General features: G+C 49.3%; 1 protein-coding gene across 1 annotated transcript in view; it reads left to right on the forward strand.

Moving 5' to 3' along the window:
- The first annotated feature begins 542 nt into the window (after nucleotides 1-542).
- LOC147610568 (protein EMSY-LIKE 3-like) overlaps nucleotides 543-25,749 on the forward strand; it is a 68,918-nt gene continuing 43,711 nt past the window's right edge. The window contains exon 1 of the mRNA XM_086785915.1: nucleotides 543-895. Coding sequence (XP_086642041.1) covers nucleotides 868-895 — 28 coding nt within the window. The 5' untranslated portion in view covers nucleotides 543-867. The remainder of the gene's footprint in view (nucleotides 896-25,749) is intronic.

Here is a 25,749-nt window from a genome sequence, read left to right on the forward strand (position 1 = left end):
GAGAGAGCAAATTCCTAAAAATGCATTGCACGCCCACCTCTTCAACAAAGCAACCCTCTTCTGATATGCATGAAAAAATAATTTCTTGTCTCAATTAAAAAAAGTAAAAAATGTGGGGGATGCTAGCTCCCTTAGAAAGAAGCATAGACAAGAATGTCCTCTTTGATTGAGAGAGAGAGAGAGAGGGATAACATCCCTTTCTTTGTCGCTACCCTTGTGGTAGTCCACGTGAGAGAGAAAGAGCCATGTGCCTTGTTGTGCATGTGAAGAGAGCCACACATAGGCACTTCTTTTGCTTGCGATTGTGTCATCTCTACAAAGAAAGGGACTTGCAAGCAGAGTAAGGGATTGAGGGATAAGGTTTGAGAGAGAGAGAGAGAGAGAGAGAGAGAGAGAGAGAGACAGAGAGGAGATGCACCAAAGCAAAACCCACAAGGCAATGGAAGAGGACATGCAAATTAACATCTGGCAAGCAAAATCTCTCAAAAATCCAAGATTTCTTTTTTGAGCAGTCCAAAAAAGAAGGTTAAAAAACCTTATCATTTCATAAGGTGCAGAATTTCAAATACCTTGTATTTAATTAATGCAAGGCGTTTGGGTGGCATATAATAAGGGGAGCCTTGTAAAAAGGTCCATTGCAATTTGCAAGGTCACTTTTTGCTGTTTCTGTTACGACAAAAAGACATTTACTAAAGAGCAAGGAAGAAGACACAGCATACTCATACAAAAAAGTAGCACTACAGGAAGGCAGCAAACAAAACACTAAGCAAGAGGCTCAACAACAACAGCAGTAGCAGCTGCACGAGACACTAAGGAGACCAGACGTTGCCATGCCCTCCCCTCCTGTTTGATCTCGCCAACGAAACTATGGAGTACGAGCGCTCCGACACCAGCGGTACACCCCCACCTCCTTTTCTTGCAGGAAAAGAAAGAAATAAACAACGCAAACTAGAAAAGAGAAAAGGCAGAAATCAAGGTTTTCTGTATATTAAATCAAGCTTTGCGAGCTCTGGCCATGGCGACCTCCGCTCACTTTTTGGACAAATTTGGTCTCTCTACAGCTGGGCTTTTTTTTTTCTCGCTTTGCGATCCCTGGCCATGGTGACCTCCGTTCACTTTTTGGAAAATTTGGTCTCTGTATAGTTGTTTTTTTTTTCTCTGAGTACCTGCGGTATCGGGTCTTTTTTTTTTCTTTTTGCAATCCCTGCATAATTGGTATTCTGTTCTTGGCAATCACTGCACAATTAGGGTTTGGGTCTTCTTTTTGTCAATCCATGCACAAATAGGTGTGTCTGGGTAAACCAGGGCTATGATAACCCCAGTTGTGCAGAGCTTATACAACTAGCGTTTCTCTCTGGACCCAGGCGCTCTGCAACTTAGGGGTATATCTTGTTGTCTTGAGCTGCATGCCCAATCGCTTAACGCCTTAAAAGTGCCATGAAGCTTTCAACCAACTCATTTTCTCAAGATTTAAAGCCTTAAGGCTGCTTATTAATTATGCCCATTAAACCCTTTGGAATGTGTTACCAGAGACAATACTGTGCTGTCTGCTTCTCTTCTCTCTCTCTAATCTGTGAATTGGATGCTAAAGATCTCACCACATAAAGGTATAAAGAAGGCCCTGTTGTGCATTACCACGATCAACTTCCGCGCATGTAACACTCGGCCTGGGCAGGCCTCCCATCGTTGCCAGCCCACAGAAAGTTGCAGATCAACCGCTGAACCTGATCAATGCAAGATTGGGAGAAGGCCCGACAGGAGGTGATGTACCACCAAGGACCGAAACAGTTGGTTACCTTGTAGCCTCTTTGAGAATCTCCCAGATCAGCAGTAGGGAAGATGTCCAAAACTGAATACTCTGCAACTCTTCTTGGAAAGACTCCCAGCCTCAACAGGGTATGATGCTCTCTTTCTCACCATCCACCACCTTGTTATGCAAGGCCTATCAGCAGCTTCAATGACCATACAGGCTTTTCTTTTCCTTGCCTTGCACCGGTTGCCTTGCACCTGTTCACATGTAACGTATGATGCTCTTGCTCACTAGCCTTTTTGTTGCAGCCATCGGTTGGTTCCAGCCTGTGATGTTTTGGCCTCTCTATACCTTGCAATTGGGACAGCAAGTACAGCACGGACAGTCAGGCACAGTCATACAGCAGGTACAGTACATCAGCCAAGGCAGATTCGGCAGGTACAGTCCTACAGCAGGTATAGTACATCAGCCAAGGCAGATTCGGCAGGTACAGGTTCAGGTTCAGTACTTGGCGGCTAGCAGCTGGCACAACTGGATTGGGTACAGCCGGTACGGTTTCAGTAGGTAATGTACGTCAAGTACAGTGCGGGCAGGTGCGGCAGCTACTACAGTCGTCGCCTGGCGACTGAAAGAAAAAAAACGGTACGCTGAAATGATGAAGGGCATCGCCCAAGAGCCGCCGCCAGGAGAGTTTTCGCACCAACCTGCTGGGTGTTGATCACGGCGAAGGTGACCTGGTTGACCACCTTTTATGCATACAAGCTTATTGAATTTTTAGAAAGCCATATAAAAATGGAAGGTTTCTCTATTGGGGATACAGTTGGCAACAGTTGAATTTTCAGCAATGTGATATGGTGGATCAAATGCAAGAATCAACATGATTAGCAAGCAATTAGAAAGTGATTAAAGCAAGAATCCCATGTAGTTATAATTTTTGCTCGCTGAAGCCTTCGCCCCTCACCCTGCTCGAGCTGCCGCCTGCTCGCACCCCCCCCTCCCCGCCCTCGTGACTTAGCCTCTCCTCGCCTGCTCGCACCCCCCCCCTCCGCATCCTTGTGTGTCTCACGCCCTCCGCCCTCCCCTTTCCCCTTTTCTCGCCCGTTGCCCCCTGCCCGCTTGCCCCAGTCTCTTTCGCGCCCCCCGCTCCCCCCTTTCCTCCGCGTCCCCCCCCCCCCCCTCCCCCCGCCCTCCCCCCCCTCGCGCGCTTTTCCCCGCCCCCCGCTTTTGTTCCCTGCTGCCCCCCCCTTGCGCGCTTTTCCCCGCCCCCCCTTTCGTTCCCCGCTGCCCTCCCCCTTCTCCGCCTCTGTCTTCCGCCCATTATTTATTTATTTATTTTTTAATATATTTTTTTAATTTTTATTTTTTAAAATTATTATTATTATTTTTTTCCGCCCCCTCTGTCTTCCGTTCCTTCCCCTCGGTTTTTCCGCTCTTCCCTCTCCTCCCCTCCCCGCTCCGTTTTCTCGGGCAGCTTGGCTCTTGCAGGACCCCCGTTTATCACTTCGCCCTCGACTCAGCTTCAGACTCTGATGGAGGCTCCTCCAGCCTCACCTTAGAGGGACTCTTTCGCAGCCCCCTCGCGCGCCCTTGAGGATACCCCCATTAGGCTTTCTCTTTCGCTAGAAGAGGAAGCGAGCCTCGCCGCAGAGGTGGAATGCCTCCAGGCACATTCCACCATCTGCCGTATAGTTGGCACCCGCCCCAGTAGAGGGATCTTCTCCAAGCCCGTCTTCTTGCAGATGTGGACAAGATTCTGGACGTTTAGTTACTGGGCCGCGGACACTACCAGATTGAGTTCGAGACAGCCCAGAGCGTGGCCCAGGTCCTAGCCATGAGTCCCCTTGACATCAGGGGCGCTCGAGCCTTCTTCAGACCTTGGCAGCATGGTTTCGACCCAGCAGCGGGGCTGAGCAGGGAGAGCGCCTATTCCATGTTACAATTTGCTTTCCTGGACTTCGTCGCGAGTACCTTCCACTCCTTTCTAGGATAGGATCATTGGTGGGCTCGGTGCTTGAGACTGGCTCCACAGCAGCTTCAGTGGTGGCTAGAGCAGCTGGCCTTCGGTTAGGGTTTTGGTTCCTGACATCTCCTCCCTTCCGAAGGTCATTCAGTTACCTAGGATAGGGGGGGGATGGATCGATCAGAGAGTGGAGTTTTCGGGGCTCCCGAACCAGTGTTTTATATGCAGGCAGGTCGGCCACCTGGCCAAGGCCTACCCTCGCAGAAGACCCCGACCTTTACCGCAGCAGCAGACTCCCGATGGCCCGCCCACAGATGCGGCTCGGCAGGCAGCCTCCGGGACACCTGCTCAGCCCATAGAGACCTCGGATTGGCAGCCTGGATAGGGGCGCCATAGAGGGAGACAGCCACAACAGTATGCCCAGAGACCGACACAGCAGCAGTCACAGCCTCCGCATCACTGGGTTCTTGTGAGGAACAGCTTTGCTCCCCTCCAGGAGGAGACCCCAACGCAGGTTGAGGATCAGGATGTTAGAAGTCATCTCCTGTTCAGTTTTATACACCAGGGCCTTTGTTGTGGGTGTGTCCGCCCTTATGAGGTGTTTTATCATTTTTCCCCACTCCGTATTTTTTTCCTATTTTTCCTATTTTTCTGTGGCATGGGAGGCAGTCTAGTAGTGGCAGGAGGGCCCTGAGCCTGGCTGACTGCATCTGTGACATGGCCGATTGCACTGCATGAGTCGTGGGAGGATTTCCGTGTCCAGTCGGCTTCCCTACAGCAGGCCGACTACTGATGGGGGGCATATAAATAGGCCCCCAGCCCCCATACCATTTTTATATCATACTCCGGGATCTTCTTGTGCATATAGAGCAGAGTTACACGCCTCTATCTCTCTCTCTCTTGTGCTGTATTTTTTTGCATGCGTTTTGCTCGTGTTTCCAGATCTGGTCATTATCTCCGCTGCGTATTCTGACATGGTATCAGAGCCCTAGGCTCTAGATAGTTCTTGGGATTTGTGTGAGCAAGAGGGGGATTGTTGTGTGGCTGATTGGTGGACCGTACGGGACTGTTCGGGAAGAGGAGAAGCAAGAGGACGGCGGGCTGATTTGCTGGACAGTCACTTGCAGGTATTAGTTCTTCTTTGTTCCCACCCACCCACCCTTTTCAGAGTACATCCCCGCAATGGTAGATCTGTTTGAGATGGCCGAGAGGCATGTGAAGATCCCGACACTCCCCACATTCCCGGTGGATCGTCAGTTGGACGGGGGCAACTACGACATATGGAAGGTTATGATGGAATCTACTAGAGTCTTACGACCTCGCTGATTTCGTCGTCGTTGGTGTTCCACGGCCGGAAGTAGAGGAAGGGGAGTTACCGTCGATCCGAAAGGACCGGGAGGCTCAGACACAGATGTGGGATCGTGTCAACGCCAGGGTCCGTTCGTTTATCTTCCTCAACTGCACACCATAGGTAATCAATCATGTAAAGCATATGACGCTGGCCAGAGGTATATGGCAGCATTTGGCCTCTCTTTACAACAGGGTATCACCCATGAAGAGGATTTCCTTGGAAGTACAGATGCAGGTTATGAACCCTGCAAAGTCGTCGACGATGCGGGAGCATATTAACAAGCTGCAGGCTCTTCAGCAGGAAGTTCTTCAAGCTGGGAAGGAGATATCGTCAGAGGACATGGCCATCACGTTGCTGTCACATTTGCCCTCTTCGTACTCAACATTTTACTCATCTTTGATTACCAGTGGTGGCAGGCTCAAGACCATCACGTGGGAGGAGCTTGTGCCCATGGTCTTGGACCAGGAGGAACGATTCACGAACCCTCCTCAGGGTGGAGGTTCGGAGGCCTTAACTGGCCAACGGTCGAAAGGCCGTAACACGGGCAAAGGGAAGGCTTCGTCGGAGAAGTCTTCTGAGAAGAAGTCCGTTTACTGACCGCGAGAAACTAAAGGCAGAGAGGACCTGTAATGATTGTGGCGAGAAAGGCCACTATTGGAGGCAGTGTCCCAAGCGGAAGACCGAGAAGGGTGAAGATTCCTCAGCAGCAATCATGAAGTCTCCGGCTTTTGTGCACCTGGAGGTGGTGGACACCGATGTTTCATTTTCTTCAGGCAGGGAGGAGATTGGAGGATTCTCCGCAACAACGGATACTCGGGAGTGGATTCTAGATAGTGGTGCTTCCAGGCACATGATATTTTTCCTATTTTTCTGTGGCATGGGAGGCAGTCTAGTAGTGGCAGGAGGACCCTGAGCCTAGCCGACTGCATCTGTGACATGGCCGACTGCACTGCATGAGTCGTGGGACTCTTCTGATGCTGGCCGACCCATTTTGATGCTGGCCGACTGTGATTATTCAGTCGTGGAGGATTTTTGTGTCCAGTCGGCTGCCCTACAACTGCTGATGGGGGGCATATAAATAGGCCCCCAGTCCCCATACCATTTTTGTATCATACTCCGAGATCTTCTTGTGTATATAGAGCAGAGTTACACGCCTCTATCTCTCTCTCTCTTGTGCTGTATTTTTCTGCATGCGTTTTGCTCGTGTTCCCAGATCTGGTCATCATCTCCGCTGCGTATTCTGACATAGGAGATGCCAGCACCCCCCCTTCGCCCTCACCCCCCCTCCCCCCTCCCCCCTCCCCCGTCCCCCCCTCCCGTCTCGTTTCCACCTTCGCCTCCTCCCGTTCCCGCTCCCGCTTTTTCAGCGGCTCCTTCCCCACCCCCTTCTCCCCCCCCTCCTCCCCCTCCGCTCGCCTCAGCTCCCCGGGAGGCACTGGCAGTTCCCTGGCGCTTACCTGCAGTCCGGCGGGCACTGAGCACCGACCTTGCTCGAGCACCGAAGAGGAGACCTACCATGCCGATTCGTGCTTCACGGATATCCTCTATCTGCAGTCGGCTGAGTAGTCTTGACACTAGACAGCGCTCGGAGGCTTTCGACTACTCCTTCACACGCCTTTTTGGAGCGGAGGGTCCCCATGAGCCAGCACCCATCAGAGTTCATGTGGTGATACCTCCGGCCCGAGGGGAGGAGGCACTTGATTCAGCGGTGGCCTTCTCCTTCCCTCTTTGCGGCACCAGCGACCGGGAGTGGACGCTGGATCTCGCTCTTAGTATGTTGAAGACTAAGGCAGTTGAGTTTTCTCACCATGTGAGCGATTTGGAGATGACAGATGTGATAGGCCGACTCTGGGAGTTGGCACATTTCTTTGATATCGGGAGTGCGGATGCCTCTGGGATTCGACATTTGGTGGTTCGCATAGTGGCAGACCTAGCACGAGACCCTGGCTGTGTATGCATACATGAGGTTTCTCTCTCCGAGTGGGAGGCAGTCGCTATGGGACACAACCACTGGGTGGGCAGATTCGTAGCCACTCGGATGGGGATTACTCTCCATCCAAGCCGCTTGCGAAGGCCCGCCGTATGGCTGAGACAGCCTCCACCTCAGCAGGTCATCCATGAGGATCATCTCATGGAATGTACAGGGCCTTGGCGGCGCACACTATGTACGTTATCGTGGTTGCTTGAGGCAGGAGCTTCAGAGATGCCTGGGTGGGGACAGTATTGATATTCTGATGATGCAGGAGCACCATTTGAGTGAGAGCAAGATTCGGAGATATGGGTCGGTGATGCTTGGTAGATGGGACACATTTTGGTCTGCAGGTTTTGGCCCCTTGGGTGGGCAGGGAGGAGTATGTATGGTCATTGTGGATGTATGGCGGCAGGCCATTGTGGATCGCGGGGTCATTGTGCCTGGTAGAGCACAGTATGTTATTCTGAGGATGCATGATGAGCACTTTGGTGTGGGTCATTGTGCCTGGTAGAGCACAGTATGTTATTCTGAGGATGCATGATGAGCACTTTGGTGTGCTCAGTGTCTATGCGCCCAACCATGCTAGTGCCAGAGCAGAGTTCTGGACCCTTGTTACAGATGCATTGCCCGAGGCCGCACATTGGTGTGTTGGGGGAGACTTCAACATGCTTGAGGACCTGGCCGATAGGGTGGGAGGCAGTCATGTTACAATGCACGGCACGGAGCTTGTAGCTTGGGAGCGATTTTGTATGACACTGCGGATCACTGATGCATGGCAGCATGAGGCTTTCTCTCGTTCTCAGGATAGTCTTAGTTTTTCTCGGTCGGATCGCCGGCAGGGAGGGACTAATCTATCACGGATTGATCGCTTCTATGTAGGCGACAGGTTCGGGGAGCGTGGTGGCTCCGTTGGCATTCTCACTGGTACCTCTTTTTCAGACCATGCGCCAGTTATTTTGACACTGGAGGAGAGAACACGGGAGACCAGCTTGTAGTTGAGGATCCCAGGGAGGATTCTTACAGATCCTAGTCTTTCTGAGGACATTGAGAGGATATGGCATGATAGCCAGAGCTCTGACCTGGATGCAGCAGGCCAGTGTGCCCAGGGACTCATCGAGCTCAGCTCTTTTTTGCACGCTACAGCCTTGACACGGCTGGGAGAGACTCGAGAGCGGGAGCGTCGCTTGAGACGTAGCCTTGCTTCGCTTCAGCGTCTTCAGGAGCAGTTGCCTACATGTGAGTGGGTGGCGTCCCAGCTGAGCCAGGCACGCTAGGAGGTTAGAGAGGCAGAGGAGCAGAGACATGAGTTCTACTATCATCGCCAGGCCTCTCAATGGACGCAGCTTGGTGATAGAGTGACTGGGGAGTTTTTTGAGATCACCGAACCCCGCCATGCTCGAGCAAGAGTACGCCAGCTCAGGAGGCAGGACGGATCGTCAGCCACTGAGCCCGGGGAGATTACAGCCATCGCCACTGAGTTCTATAGAGACCTGCTTTCAGCGGAGCTAGCCACGGAGGCACGTGATGCTTGCAGACAGACTGTGTGGGCCCATGTGCAGAGGAGGGTCACAGATCGTATGCGCACAGTTTTGGGGGAGCCCCTTTCAGACTCTGAGCTTGTTGAGGCTTTGAGGGTCCTCCTGCGTCATAGTTGCCCTGGGGAGGACGGATTGACGCCTGCCTTCTTTATGCGCTATTGGGACCTTTTGGGGCCAGGCCTCCGCAGGGGCTTTCAGTATGTTTTGGACACTGGGGTGATGCCACAGAGCTTTTCAGAGGGCTTGATCTTTCTTATCCCCGAGGGGGAGGGAGTGTCAGATGATATTCGGCATTGGAGGCCTATTATGATCTTCAACACTGTACAAGGTCCTAGCAAAGGCCTTGAGTTTGAGGATCCAGCCCTTCCTTGGGGAGTTGATTCATGCTACCCAGACAGGATTCGTCAAGGAGCACAGTATCCTTGACAACATTTTCACCTTTTGGGAGGCGACGGCCCGAGCTAGATTTCTCGGTGAGGACTTGGTCGTGATGCTTCTCGATTTTGAGAAGGCATACGATAGAGTCGATTGGGGCTTCCTAGAGGGCACTATGCTTCGCCTTGGTTTTGAGCCAGACTGGATTCGAGGAGTGGCGGCTCTATACTCCACAGCTCGTAGCCAGGTGTTGATGGCAGGAGGACGGGGGCCGAGTTTTGAGTTGACCAGATTAGTCCGTCAGGGATGCCCTCTCGCCCCGTTCCTTTTTCTCTTCTTTGCAGAGGCTATGAGCATGTATCTGACAGCAGAGGAGGTTGGTTTGAGAGGACTCTAGCTTCCAGTCCAGGGTGAGGAGCTGCTCGATTCTGAGTTTGCTGATGACACGGGATTGTTTCTGCATGGCTAGGAGGCCAATCTGCAGAGGGCAGAGCAGTCGCTACAGGTTTTTGGTGTGGCTTCGTGAGCATTGATCAATTGGCGCAAGACAGTGGCTTTTTGGATCCGTAGAGCTCCCGCTCCGTCATGGAGCCCAGACCTGGGTTTTAGATGGATTCCTCCTGGCACAGCTGTGCGGTATATGGGATGCCAGATTGAACTTGATTTGTCACTCGAGCAGCAGATCGCCCCGCTTCTTTTGAGCATTCGGAAGAAGCTTTTATATTAGAGTACAGCTCGGCTATCCTTGGCTGGGAGGGTGGTGGTGACAAATCAGGTGCTTTTAGCGACTGTGGTACATCACGTCTTGTTGGATCTTCTTGAGCTCTTGCATCAACCAGGTACAGAGGTTGATCAGGAACTTTCTTTGGTCTGGGCGGGATGGTCAGCCGGCCCGGGTTAAGGTTGCTTGGGCAGTTATCACTCTTCCGCTGGCCGAGGGGGGCTTGGGCATTATAGATCCAGCTGATCAGAGTAGAGCCTTGTTGGGGAAGCTTATTGTTCGGGTCTACTTCCAGGCGCTGAGCCTTGGAAGGAGCTTCTTTTTCAGCGGCCGCAGGCTAGAGCTCCCCCAACAGGGGGCACTTGGGCACCAGAGATATGGTGGATCTTCATAGAGATGAGGAGGACAGGCCTCAGTAGAGGATGGGAGGACAGATTTGCCTTGAGCATCCTGCGAGCTTGGGAGCTGCTGAGATCGGGGCTTTCTCAGAGACCTCCCACTTGTGATGAGGAGCGGGCCAGACAGCTGCTCATCTGGAGTCCCGCGATACGCACAGAGCATGGTCATATGTTGGGTTCTCGGCCTCGTCTAGCTTGGGGACCATTGGCGCCAGGCCCAGCACGCAGTTTTGGAGATTGGCAGGCCTTTTGCAGCCTCTCGGAGGAGATCCAGGCGGAGAGGCTGAGTCACTTCTGAGGGGGCTGATTATGAGGGATGACATTCAGGAGGCACTCACTGAGGAGTGGTTCACGCCTTTCGAGCCAGCGGCCCCACGGTGGATGGGAGCCTTTACACAGTTGGAGATCCTGATTGCTGTCAGAGCTTGCACTGAGGATGGTAGATGCCTCTACTATGAGATACAGGATGAGGGCAGACTTCAGAGAGTGGAGGCGGAGTCGCCTTTGGTTGCAGAGTACATCTTTCAGAGGATACGGGTAGTGGCCACCGCTTCTCGGAAGTGGCATATTGATCCAGACCCTGCAGATGTGGACTCTGATTGGTGCATATGGGCATATGCTACGCGCCCCTTGGCCCGGCTCTAGTGGGACCCTGGCGAGTACGAGTGGCATGATCCTTATGCGTCCTCCGAGGCCACAGAGATCACCTTTTTCCAGTACACTGTTCGGCTGGGGAGGCATATTTTGATTGCGAGGAGGATGGTCTCTCCAGTTGCATCGGAGCATCAGCGGCTACAGGGACTCTCACAGGAGTTCCTGGAGGATTTTTGGACCAGGCTTTGGGCTAGCCGACAGGCACGCAAGATCTCGACTTTCCAGTGGCTGGTTGCCCATAGGGGCTCTGCAGTTGGCACCTGGCTTGTCTACAGTGGCCTTCCGTCGGCCTGCGTCAGATGCGGCCACCCATTGGAGACACAGAGACATTGCCTATGGGACTATCCACAGGCGCAGCAGATTTGGCTGAGGATTCTGCGCATTTTGGCCCCCCTCTCTCCAGAGGGCATGTATACGTGGGGAGCCGTTGCTTGGTCGACTTCGTCAGGGCCTGCTCTGGGATACGAGTCGTAGCAGGACAGCCAGGCTATCAGATTCATTCGGGGCCAGCCTCGCCCTGGTAGGAGTTGATTCACACCCTGCGAGGACAGTATGACCGCATCCGGGGCGACTCGGATCGAGCGATCTTGCGGCGCCAGGCTTTCCACACCACTTGGCGCAGCGGCCCCTTCCATACTCTACACGCGGGTATCCCCCGATGGCACTACAGGCCACCTGTTTGGATTTTTCCCCCTCCTATTGTATGATATAGCCTCTCAGTTATTTGTACTTGTATTTGTACTTTTTTGCACCTAGGGAGAGTCTCCCTAGCTGCCTTGATTGCATCTCTGCTCTGCCTTCTTATGAGCAAGAGAGGGGTTTTGTAGTCTAGTGGGCGTTTTTTTTATAACTAATGAAAGGATCTTTTCTCGGGAAAAAAAAAGGAAGTGATTAAAGCAAGATTAGTGCACAATTAATCTAATAGCATAATGTAAGCATGGATACTCAAAAACCAGCAAATTCTCATTAGGCCAATGCTCAATTTATAGCTTTTACATCCACAAGGTGCCAAGCACCCACTCTCCACTGATTTCTCCTTGATTTGTGCCACCTCCCCAACATTTGGGGGCACCTTTTCCTAGAATCTTTCCACACACTTATATTCACTCATGCTACCCTTGATTCTCTCATCCAGTAGCTTCTTCTCACCTTTTCACTGCTATCTACTCAATTACGGATTCCCTTTTACAATCTCTAGCTAAGGGCTTGTTCTCGCACACACCCATTCACTTGCATATTTCAACACTTCCCCTCAAGTGAATAATTCTAGCACACCTAGACCCTATACCAAGTTTCCCTCTTACTTGGTAGCCCGCGACGAGTGCCTCAAGTCTCTAACTCAGTCCTTGACACTCTCTCTCTATTTGTGCAAGGCTACTACAAGTGCCTGTAACTTTGACTAAAGTGGTCACACATACATCTACCACATGGTCTATATCATCGGTGGCTCAGAGGTTGTTTTACTCTATTGGGACAGGTTACATTGGGTTGTGGGGTTTCTCTCTCTCTCTCTCTCTCTCTCTCTCTCTCTCTCAGAGAAGATGTTCTGACTCCTCTTTCTTAGGAGTCTCCATGAAGTCTGCCGATGCTGATCCTTCTTCATTGGGTTTGCTGAAGCAGTCTCTAGCCATGTGTCCTGGCTTCCCATGGTTGTGGCAAGTGAAGGTCCTTCCTCCTCCCCTGCCTCTCTTTGTCGTCCTCGTCCTCGTGCGAGGTCTCCTCGGGTATAGAGTGCTTTCTCCTCTCCAGTTGTTGAGTCCAATCCTTTCTTTTCTTTGACCTTGTTCTCTTGCTCTAGTAGAGCTCCTTTTATCTCATGCAATTTCAAACTGGTATATTCTTTAAGGTTGCCACAATGTTCTCATACTCTTCCTTATCCACACTCTTTAGAAGCACTGCTCGTGCCTCATCATCTTCTACTTTCTTTCCAATGGCTGCAAGTTGTTGTTTGATGCTTTTATATTTGTTCAAGTGTTAGCAGTGTTGCATAGAAATGCGTTTCTTACCAGGTGGAAACGTACGAAACGTTTCGTACTATATGAAATGTGTTTTTTTGCAGCCTGATTTTAATAATGCCCTGGACCACGTCGCCATCGTTTCGTATGTTTTTTCCGTGCGCGTTTTCTTGCACATTTCTCAGTGGTGTGTGTACCAACTAGCTAGTGTGCGCCCGTGACAACCCCATGTGCTCCTTGGTGTCCTTGGACCTTGTGGAGGTCTATTCGAGGGGTAATTTTCTTTTGTGCTTTATGTACATTTTCTCCGCAAAGCTCGCAGAGAAACACTTTTTTTTACTCTGTGCTCAATATTTCTTGCATATCTTCCTCCCCTTGCTCTATTGAGGCCTAAGGCTACCTGCCTTGGCCAATATAGGGTGAATTTGGAGCGTTTTTACAAGGGCCAAGACTTCTTTGATATTCTGAAAATGAGATTTCTTTATGCTATGTGTCGCACTTGCAGGGCTAAGGATCTACATTATCCCCATCTTGTACGATGCCTATATTCCAAGTTAAAAATATACATATGTTTTCTATTTTGTTTGAAACCTTTTTGGACCCGTTTCTTACCTTTTAGGAAACGTTTTAAAACGTACAAAACCCTTTTCATACCTGTCGTTTCAGAAACGCCTGGCAACACTGTCTAGAAGAGGTCAGTGACACACCTGAAGCGGTGGAATGGGTTGGTGATAGTGGTGCTTCTGCCCACATGACCAATCAAGCCCATATCTTGGAGAACAACTAGACTCTCTCTTCTGCAGTGGAATGGGTTAGTGATAGTGGTGCTTCTGCCCACATGACCAATCAAGCCCATATCTTGGAGGACTACTAGACTCTCTCTTCTTCAGTTCATATCGGCGACAACTCTTCGCTTCCTGTCACCGGTGTTGGTGATGTTCCTTAGGGTTCCCCTACCACCTTACATGATGTTTTACATGTTCCACGGATTTCCAAAAATCTGTTTTCTGTATACAAAGCTTCTCAGAAGGGACTTGGTGTGTACTTTGATGATGAGGTCATTGAAGTGATCGACACAAGACTCTCTTGGTTGTTGCCAATGGAGTCAAAATCTGTTTTCTGTATACAAAGCTTCTCAGAAGGGACTTGGTGTGTACTTTGATGATGAGGTCATTGAAGTGATCGACACAAGACTCTCTTGGTTGTTGCCAATGGAGTCCATGAAGGGGGTTCTCTACAAGATCACTAACTTTTCTTCCTAGATCCCTTACATATTCATCAATTTTTCTCTCCCTTGATGGCTTTGGTTTTTGAGGCAGATACTTCTGTGTGGCATTCTCGCTTCGGTCATGTGCCCATTGCTGCCTTACAGAAGTTCCATTCTCAGCAGATTGTTAGTGGACTACCTCAGAACTCAACCATACCTTCTACCACCAGTGATTATAGTAGTGTAAGCGCCACAATGATCATAGGTAGAATGATCACATTGACCCAATAATACCAGGTTGCAGCATGTAGCTAATCCTTTTGTTGGTGCCTAACAACCACCTATGCATTATCCACCATTTGCACATGCCAATTATCCACCATATCCTCTACCTTCTACCACTGTTGACTATAGTAGTGTAAGCGCCACGATAATCATAGGTAGAAGGACCACATTGACCCAGTAGCATGCTTTTTGGCTCGCAAGGCAGATGCTTTTGCAAGTTTCAGGACTTGGATCGCGTGGAAAATCAGTCTGGCGGTACAATTTCTTTTCTCCGGAGTGATAATGGTGGCGAGTTTATACCGTTTGATAACTTCCTTGCGTCGAAGGGCATTCACTGATAGACCACAGTTCCTTACACTCCTCAGCAGAATGGAGTTGTGGAACGGAAGAACGGGACTGTAAAAGAGATTGCTCGTTCCTTGTTGCGTCATGCAGGTCTCCCTCTTGCTTTCTGGGGTGAAGCTGTGGCTACCTTAGTTTATCTCATTAACTGCTCTCTCACAAAAGCGGTTGAGGGGATGACCTCGGAGGAGGCTTTTATAGGACACAAGCCTTCTGTTTCTCATCTACACGTTTTCGGCTGTGTTGCTTATGTGCATGTCCCAGATCAGAAGAGTGAAAGAGTGCACAGAATGGAAGCAAAGTGGCACTAGAGTGTGCTTAATAGAGAGTACAAGAGAGAGAGAGAGAGAGAGAGAGAGAGAGAGAGAGATGGAGCAATCTATGTTGAATATACTGAAGCAAAAGAGTCCCAAGCAAGAGACACTAGAAGTCTCATAAGTGAGGGAGCAAAATATGTACAAGACTGAATAAGAAATGAGAGGCCAGCACCACCTATTTATAGGTGAGGTATGCTGGCCGACTGGGACAGAGAATGCTGGCTGACTGGAGCATGTGTGCTGGCTGACTGGTTAAATACCAAAACAGCTGAGAAAAATCCTAAAAAAAAGGGGTGGCCAGCCCACAATCAAGGGCCATACAAAAGGGACCAAATGGGCACCAAAAATGAGCAGAAACTGGGGATGAATGTGCTAACAAAGAGGACCACACTCCATAGTCACATGGGACGCGAAATGGGGACGGAAAAGATTGAGAATGGCCATTCCTTGTGACTATAGAGTGACATGGGACGGGAATGGGAACGGGGAGATGCTGCCATCCCCTACATTCCCGAGTCTAAAAATGCCCATTCCCTGTGACTATGCCAGACTCGCACCAAAGTCAAAGAGGATGATCCTCAGAGGCTACAGTCTGAGATCCAAAGGTACCGCTTTTGGGATCCAGAGGTTGATGACATCATCATTTCCCGTGATGCTCGGTTTGATGAGAGCTTGTGTGGCATTGAATCCTCTTCACCTGATGCATCTATAGATTTTTGGGATGATCCATTGCCTGGCGGATGTTAGTGATCTTATACCTCTTCCACATTCAGCTCCTCCTCCTCCTCCTCCTCCTGTTGGAACTACGGTGCCAGCTCCTCCTTTACAACCACCAGTTCCTGTTGCACCAGCTTGTACAGCTCCTAGTCCCTCTATAAGTCCTGCTTTGACTCTGGGATTACCTCCACCAGTGCTTACTTCATGACCTCTCCCAGCAGCATCGGATGAGTCCTCTATTGCAACTGGATCTTCTTCTTCTTCACGCTTTGAGAGGAAGGCTGGCCTACCCTAGTGGGTTTTAGAGATTTTGGTCTCACTGATGCAGAGCTCCATAACCAAATCTCTACCACCACCCTTGGACCTCGCGGTTCATCTCGGGCTTCCACATCTCATCATACAGTAAATTATGCTCTCATGAGTTTTCTCCAGGAGATCGATGAGCCTGAGAGTCCAGAGGAGGCTCTTTCATAGCCTAAGTGGCGGCAAGCCATGGAAGCAGAGATTTTCTCTATTGAGAGGAATCACACTTGGTCTTTGGTGCCACGGCCTTTACATATAGTGTGATTGGTGTGAAATGGATTTTCAAAGTCAAGTTTCATGCAGATGGTTCTTTGGATAAGTGTAAAGCCCGCCTTGTTGCTCGAGGATATGCTTAGAAGGCAAGTGAAGACTTTGATGAGACATTTGCTCCTATAGCCAGGTATACCACCATCAGGATTGTTTTGGCTCTGGTTGCACACTTCAGATGGCCCGTGTTTCAGATGGATATCAAATCCGCTTTTTTGAATGGAGATTTAGAGGAGGAAGTTTATGTTGAGCAGCCTCCTGGTTTTGTGATTCAAGGACACACCCATGTGTATCTTCTGCAGAAGGCTCTTTATGGTCTCAAATAGGCACCCCGTGCCTGGTATCAGAAGATTGATGCCTTCTTGTTATCTCTTGGCTCTGAGAGGGCATATGCTGACAACAATCTCTTATGTACTTCTTTCTGATGGGGATATTTGTGTCATTGTTTTGTATGTTGATAACCTCATTCTTTCTGGCTTAGATACTGAGTTGGTCACACAGGTTCAGTCCAAGCTTTCAACGACATTTGAGATGATTGATCTTGGCCTTTTTCATTATTTTCTTTGGTTGGAGGTTTGGCACAAAGATGATTGTATCTTCATTTCTCAGCAGAAGTATGTAAAGAAGCTGCTCTCACTTTATGGGTTGTCAGATTGTACATCTCTCTTATTCCATGGATCCCAATGCCAAGTTATCCAAGGAGGATGATACACTCTTGGTGGATTCCATAGAGTACGAGCAGATTGTTGTCTCATTGCTTTACCTTACCAACACCCGTCCAGATATCTCATTGCTTTACCTTACCAACACCCGTCCAGATATCTCCTATGCTATGAGTGTTCTCAGCCAGTTCTCATCAGCCGCTCGAAGGTCTCATTCGCGGGCAGCCTCGAGAGTTCTTCATTATCTTCGAGGTACTTCAGATTATGGCATCACCTATTCCAGTGGTGCTGATTTGGTTGGTTTCACAGATTCTAATTGGGCAGGTTGCATTGATACTCGGAGTTCTACATTTGGATATTGCTTCATGCTTGGTACAAGATTGGTTTCTTGGAAGTCTCAAAAGTAGAGGATTGTTTCTGCTTCTTCCACCGAGGTTGAGTATAAATCCTACCTTCTCTCCTCCATTGAGGCACTTTGGATTCATCAGATTTTGGAGCATTTGTGTTGTGCCGACACTTCTCCAGTTACCATCTTCTTGGATTCTCAGAGTGCTATTGCTCTAGCTCAGAATCCTGTGATACGGGGATGATCCAAGCATATTGAGGTGCATTATCATTTTGTATGCGACTGGATCGAGTTGGGACTTCTTCGGCTGGCCTACTGTTCTACCAAGGACAATGTGGTGATCTCTTCACCAAACCACTTCCGAGAGATACTTTGGAGGTGTTACTTCAGTGTGCTGGTATTGGACCGCCCCTGTGGTGCTGAAGAGGAGGTGTTGGAATATATCATCTCCAGAGGGTCTACATCACCTTTTTTCATGCTTGTACTAGTCATTTTATGAGACCCTGCATTGGCATATTTAGTAGATATTATTTAGGCATTTTCTATCATTTTTAGGCATTTTATAGCATTTTATGCTACTGGACAGCTGTCAGCCTACTACAGCTGGCCAACCAGCTCTGTGTAGGGATATATAAGGGTTCTCACTCTTCCCCACACTTTTCATCTCATTCTTGCATATTTGCTGGAGGTCATTGGTTGTAGCAACAGTCTCTTATGCCTGTAAGTACCTACGGGCTTCCCTCGTGCTCATTTTCAGCAATAATCAATTGTTTCCAGCCTTCTACAGTTTGTGCTTTGGGCCTTCAATTCGTGATGCTCTTTCTTTTAGATTCTCTCTTTTTGAGAAGGGGTTTCGAGAGATCAGTACAGATCTGAACTTGTATCTCTTTCGGGAATGAGTTATGGTCACATTGATTATCCTCTATGTGGATGATCTTATTCTCACTGGTGGTCATGTGGAGCACATAACTGTGACGAAGGTTGCCTTGTCAAACGAGTTTGAGATGACGGATTTAGGCTTACTCCATTTCTTTTTGGGATTGGAGATTTGACAGACCGAGAGGGGGTTCTTTGTTTCTCAACAATGGTATGTTCATGAGTTACTGGAGGCCTTTGGGATGGAGAACTGCAAGCCTATTTCATCTTCGATGGACCCGGATACTAAACTTATTGTACATGATCATTGTGTAGGTTGATGCCTCCTTGTATCAAAAGCTTGTCGGTTCATTGATTTGGTTGCTGAACACCAGATTGGGCTTGAGTTTTCTAGTGGGGCTGTTTAGCTCATTTATGCAGACACCTTCGAAGACTCATTGGGATGCAGGATTGCGGATCTTGTGATATCTGCAAGGTACGAAGGATCTTGGACTCTTTTATAACACTGGAGAGGGAACGAAGAACCGAGTCAGTCTATAAGGTTGGAGTGACTCTGATTGGGGAGGAGCTCCAGACACGAGGAGATCTACTTTAGGATACGGCTTTACCCTTGGCTTAGGAGCGATTTTTTGGAGCAGCAAGAGCGAGCCAACTATTGCCTTGTCTTCTACAAAGGCAGAGTATTGGGCTGCTTGTGGTGCTGCTTGTGAGATGGTGTGGCTGTGGAGGTTACTTGGCAAGATTGGGTTTCCACAAAAGGAACCCACGGTCATCCAGTGCGACAACCAGAGCTGTATAGCTATTGCTCGGAACCCGGTCTTCCATGCCCGGACCAAGTACATAGAGATACAATATCACTTTGTTTGTGAGAAGATTTTAGCTGGTGACATCTTGCTAGTCTTTTGTTTGACGGAGGACAATGCGGCGGACCTCTTCATGAAGCCTCTACCTCTGTGAGTGTTTCTCCATTTTTTCCATTGTCTATATTTCCCCAGTTTTGCTAGCTGTGGGGTGCTATATTTTTCCCTGGTCAGCTGTAGGTGCTTTGCTGGCCAGGAGGGACCGACCAGCCTATGCTGGCCGACCAGGTCTGTTGCTAGCCGACTTGGCATAGCCTAGTCGTGGGCTCTTTTCATGGGGCTGTCGGCCTGTTTTACACTGGCCGACCAGCAGCCCCAAGTTGTATATATACCACGCTTCCCCCCACACCGAGTTGTATTGAATATCGTGTATATAGCAGAGTTTATACATCGCTTCTCTCTTCAACGCTTCTCTTCTCTTCAACGCTTCTGCGTTTCTTTTCTCTCAGTTGTTTGTCTCATTCCTGCTGCTCATTCTGACATAATAAGAGTGCCCAATATTATTAATAATGCCCATTCACATTTAAATGAGTGTAAACTCTATAACTTATAACTTGGTCACCATAAAAATGTCTCCTATATGGCCTCTTTTCCACATGTTTTAAACCTTGTAAAATGCCATAAATTTGTCAATAAACAAGGGCACTCCACTGGGGATAGGCAGCATGGAGTGCTAGGCGTTCCTGGCACTACCTATCGGTTCACACATCCAAGCAAGCCAGACATAAAAACACGTCATTCTCTAGCAAAAATCCTCTAATGCATTCACATGCATGCAAGATTCATACACATGCATGTGTAATGGAAATCCTCCGTTCTCAGTACTTGTACTTTTTTGGGCACTCTGGAATCCCCAAAGTCCTTTCACATGGGAACGTGCCCAAATTGGTGACATCTTTCCGGCCTTTTATACCGTTGATCGCAACTATGATAGCTCCCTTGCGGGAAAGCAAGGTTGTTCTCATCCAAAAGGATGAGCCCGGATCTAGTTATACTAGAGTCCTTAAATGAAGGCCATCCAGCCATAAATAGTGACTATATACCAGTCAACTCCCAGGTGGACACCTATCACACGCTGCGGAGAAAGAGCTGGGCTCAAGTCACATGCAGAACTCATTGATCACATCAGTGAAGCATATCCTTGGTTGTGGAGTCTCTCGGAGAAACACCCAGTGTCACACAAGCCTTGCTTGAGTGGAACTCTCAGGTCAATATCCAGTCTCACAACCATATATCCAAGTCACTTCGCAAGGGAAATAGTATAAACAAATATTGTAGATATAGCCAGCTCCACTTGGCTATAAACAAAGTCACTGCATAAAACAGCTCCACTTGGCTATAAACCGAATCCTTGTTATAAAAGATACAACTGGTCGGAGATATGCACTTAGCCAACCCTAATGAGGGTTAACTCCTCGATGTGAGGCCACTAGACATGCCCTCAAGAGCTACCAAGTCCTTCCTGAGGAAAGTATGGTGGTCCCTTGGGAGTATAATCCTCTTCACCACTAGCTTGAAACTGTTGCAAAGGAAGGAGAAAATCAAGCACTCATCTTCTCTTGCATTGCCTTTCAAAAAGCTGACTTATTCCTTGTTTTCTTAGCTTTTCCTTTGGATGCTCTTGTACCTTCAAAAGCATCTACTTCCTGAGAGTCACCTGTACTCATGAAAGTCCTCTTCTTCTTTGAAGCACTTTCTGGTTGATTCACCTCAATGTGCACCTGGTAGTTTGCGGGGGCTTGCTGATAACCCTCTTCTAACAAGAAAGCAATGGCCCCACTCTTGGATTAAGCCCTTCTTGCCTGGCTCAGTCCTCCAGCCTGTCATGAAGGTTCGTAAACCGAATAGTCCTTTCCTTGATTCTCTTGTAGCTCCTCAATTAAGCTCTCTTTTTGGAATAGCTCCTCCTTCAACTCCTCAATCTGTTGGGGATAAAAGTCCTCTTGGTTCGTGATCTCCTACTGAAATTTCTCTTCTATAGCTGCCACTTCATGTGCAAGATTCCCCATGGGTTGCAAGTTGTACAAGAAGGATGGAGGATGCCTTTGCCTCAAATTTGATGTTGAGAACCTTGGCTCTAATACCAGTGTAATGGCACGAGCACCCAAGTAGATTCTCCGATCCTAGTTTGAATACACTTGCAAAACAATGAGAAATTTTACATTGAATGAAAGCTATCCTCTCCCAACACATCATTGGGCAGGAACTGCCCCCCTCCCTCCCCCGAAACAACTTCATTCCAAGGAGTATTTCTTTAGTACAAGTATGAGGGTGCTTTGTAGTGGATTTCCAGAACATGCATGAGAAAAATAACAAAGAAAATGAGAGAAGCTTTATCCTAGCCATACAGCCTGGATTAGATTTATCTAGAAACCCTTCTCTCTTGAGAGTCCTTTACCGATCCCTTCCATCCTCCAAGAAAATCTTGTGGAAGACGTCTATCTTCCTTTCTGGAGATCTTCAATGGACCTTTTCTTTCTCCGTCTTTGAAGAAACTTCAAATGACTAACCTTCTTTTGCAGGAGATAAACCACCAAGGACCACGAAACAGTTGGTTACCTTGCAGCCTCTTTGAGAATCTCCCAGATCAGCAGTAGGGAAGATGTCCAAAACTGAATACTCCGCAACTCTTCTTGGAAAGACTCCCAGCCTCAACAGGGTGTGATGCTCTCTTTCTCACCACCTGCCACCTTGTTATGCAAGGCCTATCAGCAGCTTCAATGACCATCATAGTTCATATCATACTCGTATGATTGGTGAAGCAAAATTTTGCTAATATATGATAAAATGGCGTATGAAACTGGCCTACCATTCTTGCTCTTTTTAAAAAATAAAAGATTTGAGACTTTTTTTGTTGAAAGTGACACTGAGGCTGGTTTGCACCTTGTAGGTACTAGGCTCAAGCTGTAAAGAACCTGGGCCTCAGGTTGGGCAGTAGACACTATGCTATGAAATATCCCTACACTATACCAATGTAGGGCACATACTTATTAGTACATTACTATGTACATTCAAGTTTTCAGCCTTCAACTTTCAAGTTTCAAGTTTCAAGTTTCACCCTTCAACTTTCAAGTTTCAACTGTCAAATTGTCACTTTTAAGTCCTGTCATGTGCATAGAGTGTCACATGCACTCTGCACTGTAGTGCATGGTGACAAATTGGCTCATCATCAGAGTGCAACATTTGTACAGTATTAGTTCCATTCAGGATGATATTTGTCGTACACCATGACTCCATTGTAATCCTCAGTCTAGGATAAGTCAAGCACGAGCTACGTAGGTCATTCTCAGCCATAGCAAGTTAGTCAGTCAGTCTAAGTCCCTTAACCCACTTAAAGAGACGCATTCATGCATATACAGTCAGTAGAAACCTTAGGGTTTGCATCAAAAAACATCCTGCATATTGCACATCATTCATGCATAGCATCTAGACCATTGCAGGAACCCCAGATATCATCCAATATTTATAAGGATATTTACTAGGATTTTTTGGGTATTTTTCCTAGCATTTTCAGCATTTTATACACATTTATGCATTATTCATTGGACATGAGTAGTCGGCCAGCTTAGTAGCCAGTCGACTGGCTCATTCAACCCATATTAATAGAGCCCTTGCATAATTGTTGGGGTAAAGGCATTATGCCCACCCTCAGTGTGTGTACAAGCCCATAAGTTTTATAGTACATAGTACACTTAGTACTTTTAATGTACTAAGTGCACTATGTGTACTAGAGCAAATATACGTGTGTGATAGGGGAGTCACACACTCATACTTTGTGAGTTGACTTATCCCCACACGTCTCTCTCTCTCTCTCTCTCTCTCTCTCTTCTTCTCTGTGTGTGTCTCCCACATGAAACCCTAACTGTTTCAGCTGAGCTTCTTTAGCTCCCTTCAACTGGTATCAGAGCACAAGGTCAATACCGTGAGCGCCGTTGTGGTGCAGGTGTACCAAGTCACCGTAAGCTGCAACGTGGGCAGGAGCTATTGGGCAGAAGCTTGTGTAGGTGCTAAGGCACATGTGTGTATCGCTGCTGTATGCAGAATAGGGCAAACCAGCTCGAGGTCAACGCCAGCATTGGAGATGCTATAGGTGAAGCGCAGGCAGGTAGCTTGCAGGTGTGTGTCCAAGCAGGCATGGCTGAAGGTTGATAGCCTGTGCGTGTGAGCATTGGAGACAGCGCTGAATTTGGGGCCATTAGTGACAAGCTTGAGGAGTTGCCATAGCCATAGCCTTAGCCTGTGTGCCACGGGTACAACAACGTGTGTGCAGGTCATCAGCTAACGGGACCAGGTCCTGTGAGATGTCGCCAAGTGCAACAGCACGATTTGCTGACTAGCGTAACCATCGGGTGTAACGCAAGTTTGTGGCGCTGGACTTTGGGCAGCCTGAGCAACGTGCAGGGCTTTGGGTCCAAGCAGGTCAACAACAGCAGTGCAAGGCACTGGCGTGAGCAAAGCACAGGGCGGCCAGCAGGTGTTCCTTGTGGTGCAGCTCGCAGTCCAAGCAAGGACCAGGCTGGGCAGTAGGTGTCAACGCAGGAGCTGACCTACAGGTGTATGAGGCCGCCATGGCGTGATCGCTGCAGAGCTCCTCAGCTACCATCTGTACCTGCACAACAGCAGCAAATACGACGCCCCCCCCTTTCTGCAACAGAAATAAAAAATTTTCAGAGGTTTTTTTTTTTTCCGAGAAAAGATCCTTTCATTAGTTATGTAAAAACGCCCGTAGGGCTACAAAAGATCTCTCCTGCTCCTAAGAGAGAGAAGAGCAGTGAATACATCATGGCAGCCCGGGAGACTCTCCCTAGGTGCTGTAAAGTACAAGCAACAGTATAAAGAACTGAGCGGCTAAATCATACAATAGGGGGGGGGGGAGAGCCAAACAGGTGGCCTGTAGTGCCAACGGGGGGATCCCGTGTGTAAGGTGTAGAACGGGCCGCAGCGCCAAGTGGCGTGAAAGGCCTGGCGCCGTAAGATCGCCTCATCCGAGTCTCCCCGGATGCGGTCGTACTGTCCTCGCAGGGTGTGGATCAACTCCTGCCAAATCCCCCGAACAGTCTCTGCTGGTGGCTCTAATCTCCCCTCAAAGGCCGTAAAGCACCGGGCCCTCCAGGTGAACCAGATGGTGAGGCTGCTGAGGAGCTCCCATCGTAAATCCCTCTCCTGTGTCCAGCTGGCGGACGAGAAATCCGGTGCTGGAACCAGGCGAGGCTGGCCCCTAATAAATTTGATGGCCTGACTGCCCTGCTCCATCTCATAGCCCATAGCAGGCCCTGACGAAGTCGACCAAGCAGCGGCACCCCACGTAAACATACCCTCTGGAGAGAGGGGGCCCAGAATACGCAGCATCCGCAGCCAAATCTGCTGTGCCTGAGGGCAGTCCCAAAGGCAATGTCTCTGTGTCTCCATAGGGTGGCCGCATCGGACGCAGGCCGCCGGAAGACCGCTGTAAACAAGCCAAGTGCCAACTGCTGAGCCCCTGTGGGCGACCAGCCACTGAAAAGCCGAGATCCTGCGGGCCTGTCGACTAGCCCAGAGCCGAGCCCAGAAATCCTCCAGGAACTCCTGTGAAAGTCCCTGCAATCGCCAATGCCCCGCTGCCGCTGGAGAAACCGTCCTCCTCGCCGTCAAAATATGCCGTCCCAGCCGAACAGTATACTGGAAAAAAGTGATCTCTGTGGCCTCAAGGGATGCATAAGGATCATGCCACTCGTACTCCCCGGGGTCCCACTGTAGCCGGGCCAAGGGGCGTGCTGTATATGCCCATATGCGCCAATCCGGGAGCACATTAGCAGGGTCGGGGTCAATATGCCACTTCCGAGAAGCGGCAGCCACTACCCGAATCCTCTTAAAGGTGCACTCTGCAACCAAAGGCAACTCCACCTCCACTCTCTGGAGTCTGCCCTCATCCTGAATCTCATAATAAAGGCATCTGCCATCCTCAGTGCTGGCTCTGACAGCAATCAGGATCTCCAACTGTGTAAAGGCTCCCATCCACCGTGGGGCCACTGGCTCGAGGGGTGTGAACCACTCCTCTGTAAGCGCCTCCTGAATATCATCCCTCATAATCAACCCCCCTCTGAAGTGACTCAGCCTCGCCACCTGGGTCTCCTCTGGTAGACTGCAGAAAGCCTGCCAGTCTCCAAAACTACGAGCTGGGCCTGCCGCTAAAGGTCCCCAGGCTAGACGAGGCCGAGAACCAAGCATATGACCCTGCTCCGTACGAACCGCTGGGCTCCAGATGAGCGGTTGCCTGGCCCGCTCCTCAACACAAGAAGGAGGCCGCTGAGAAAGCCCCGGTCTCAGCAGCTCCCAAGCTCTCGGGATACTCAAAGCAAATCTGTCCTCCCATCCTCTACTGAGGCCTGTCCTCCTCATCTCTATGAAGATCCAGCGAATCTCTGGTGCCCAAGTACCCCCTGCAGGGGGCGCCCGAGCCTGCAGTCGCTGCAAGAGGAGCTCTTTCCAAGGCTCAGCGCCTGGAAGCAACCCCCGAACAATAAGCTTCCCCAATAAGGCTCTACTCTGATCGACTGGATCTATAATGCCCAAACCGCCCTGAGCCAGCGGAAGTGTAATAACTGCCCATGCAACCTTTGCCCGAGCTGGCTGACCGTCCCGCCTAGACCACAGAAAGTTCCTGATCAGCCTCTGTACCTGGCTGATGCAAGAGCTCGAGAAAATCCAGCAAGACGTAATGTACCACATGGTCGCTAACAGCACCTGATTTGCCACCACCACCCTCCCAGCCAAGGATAGTCGAGCTGTACTCCAATACAGTAGCTTCTTCCGAATACTCAGAAGAAGCGGGGCAATCTGCTGCTCAGGTGACAAATCGAGGCCAATCTGGCATCCCAAATACCGCACTGCTGTGCCTGGAGGAATCCATCTAA

The sequence above is a fragment of the Cibotium barometz genome, chromosome 49 (genome assembly GCF_041138505.1).
Source record: "Cibotium barometz isolate CiBa-2024 chromosome 49, ASM4113850v1, whole genome shotgun sequence".
Lineage (NCBI taxonomy): Eukaryota > Viridiplantae > Streptophyta > Polypodiopsida > Cyatheales > Cibotiaceae > Cibotium > Cibotium barometz.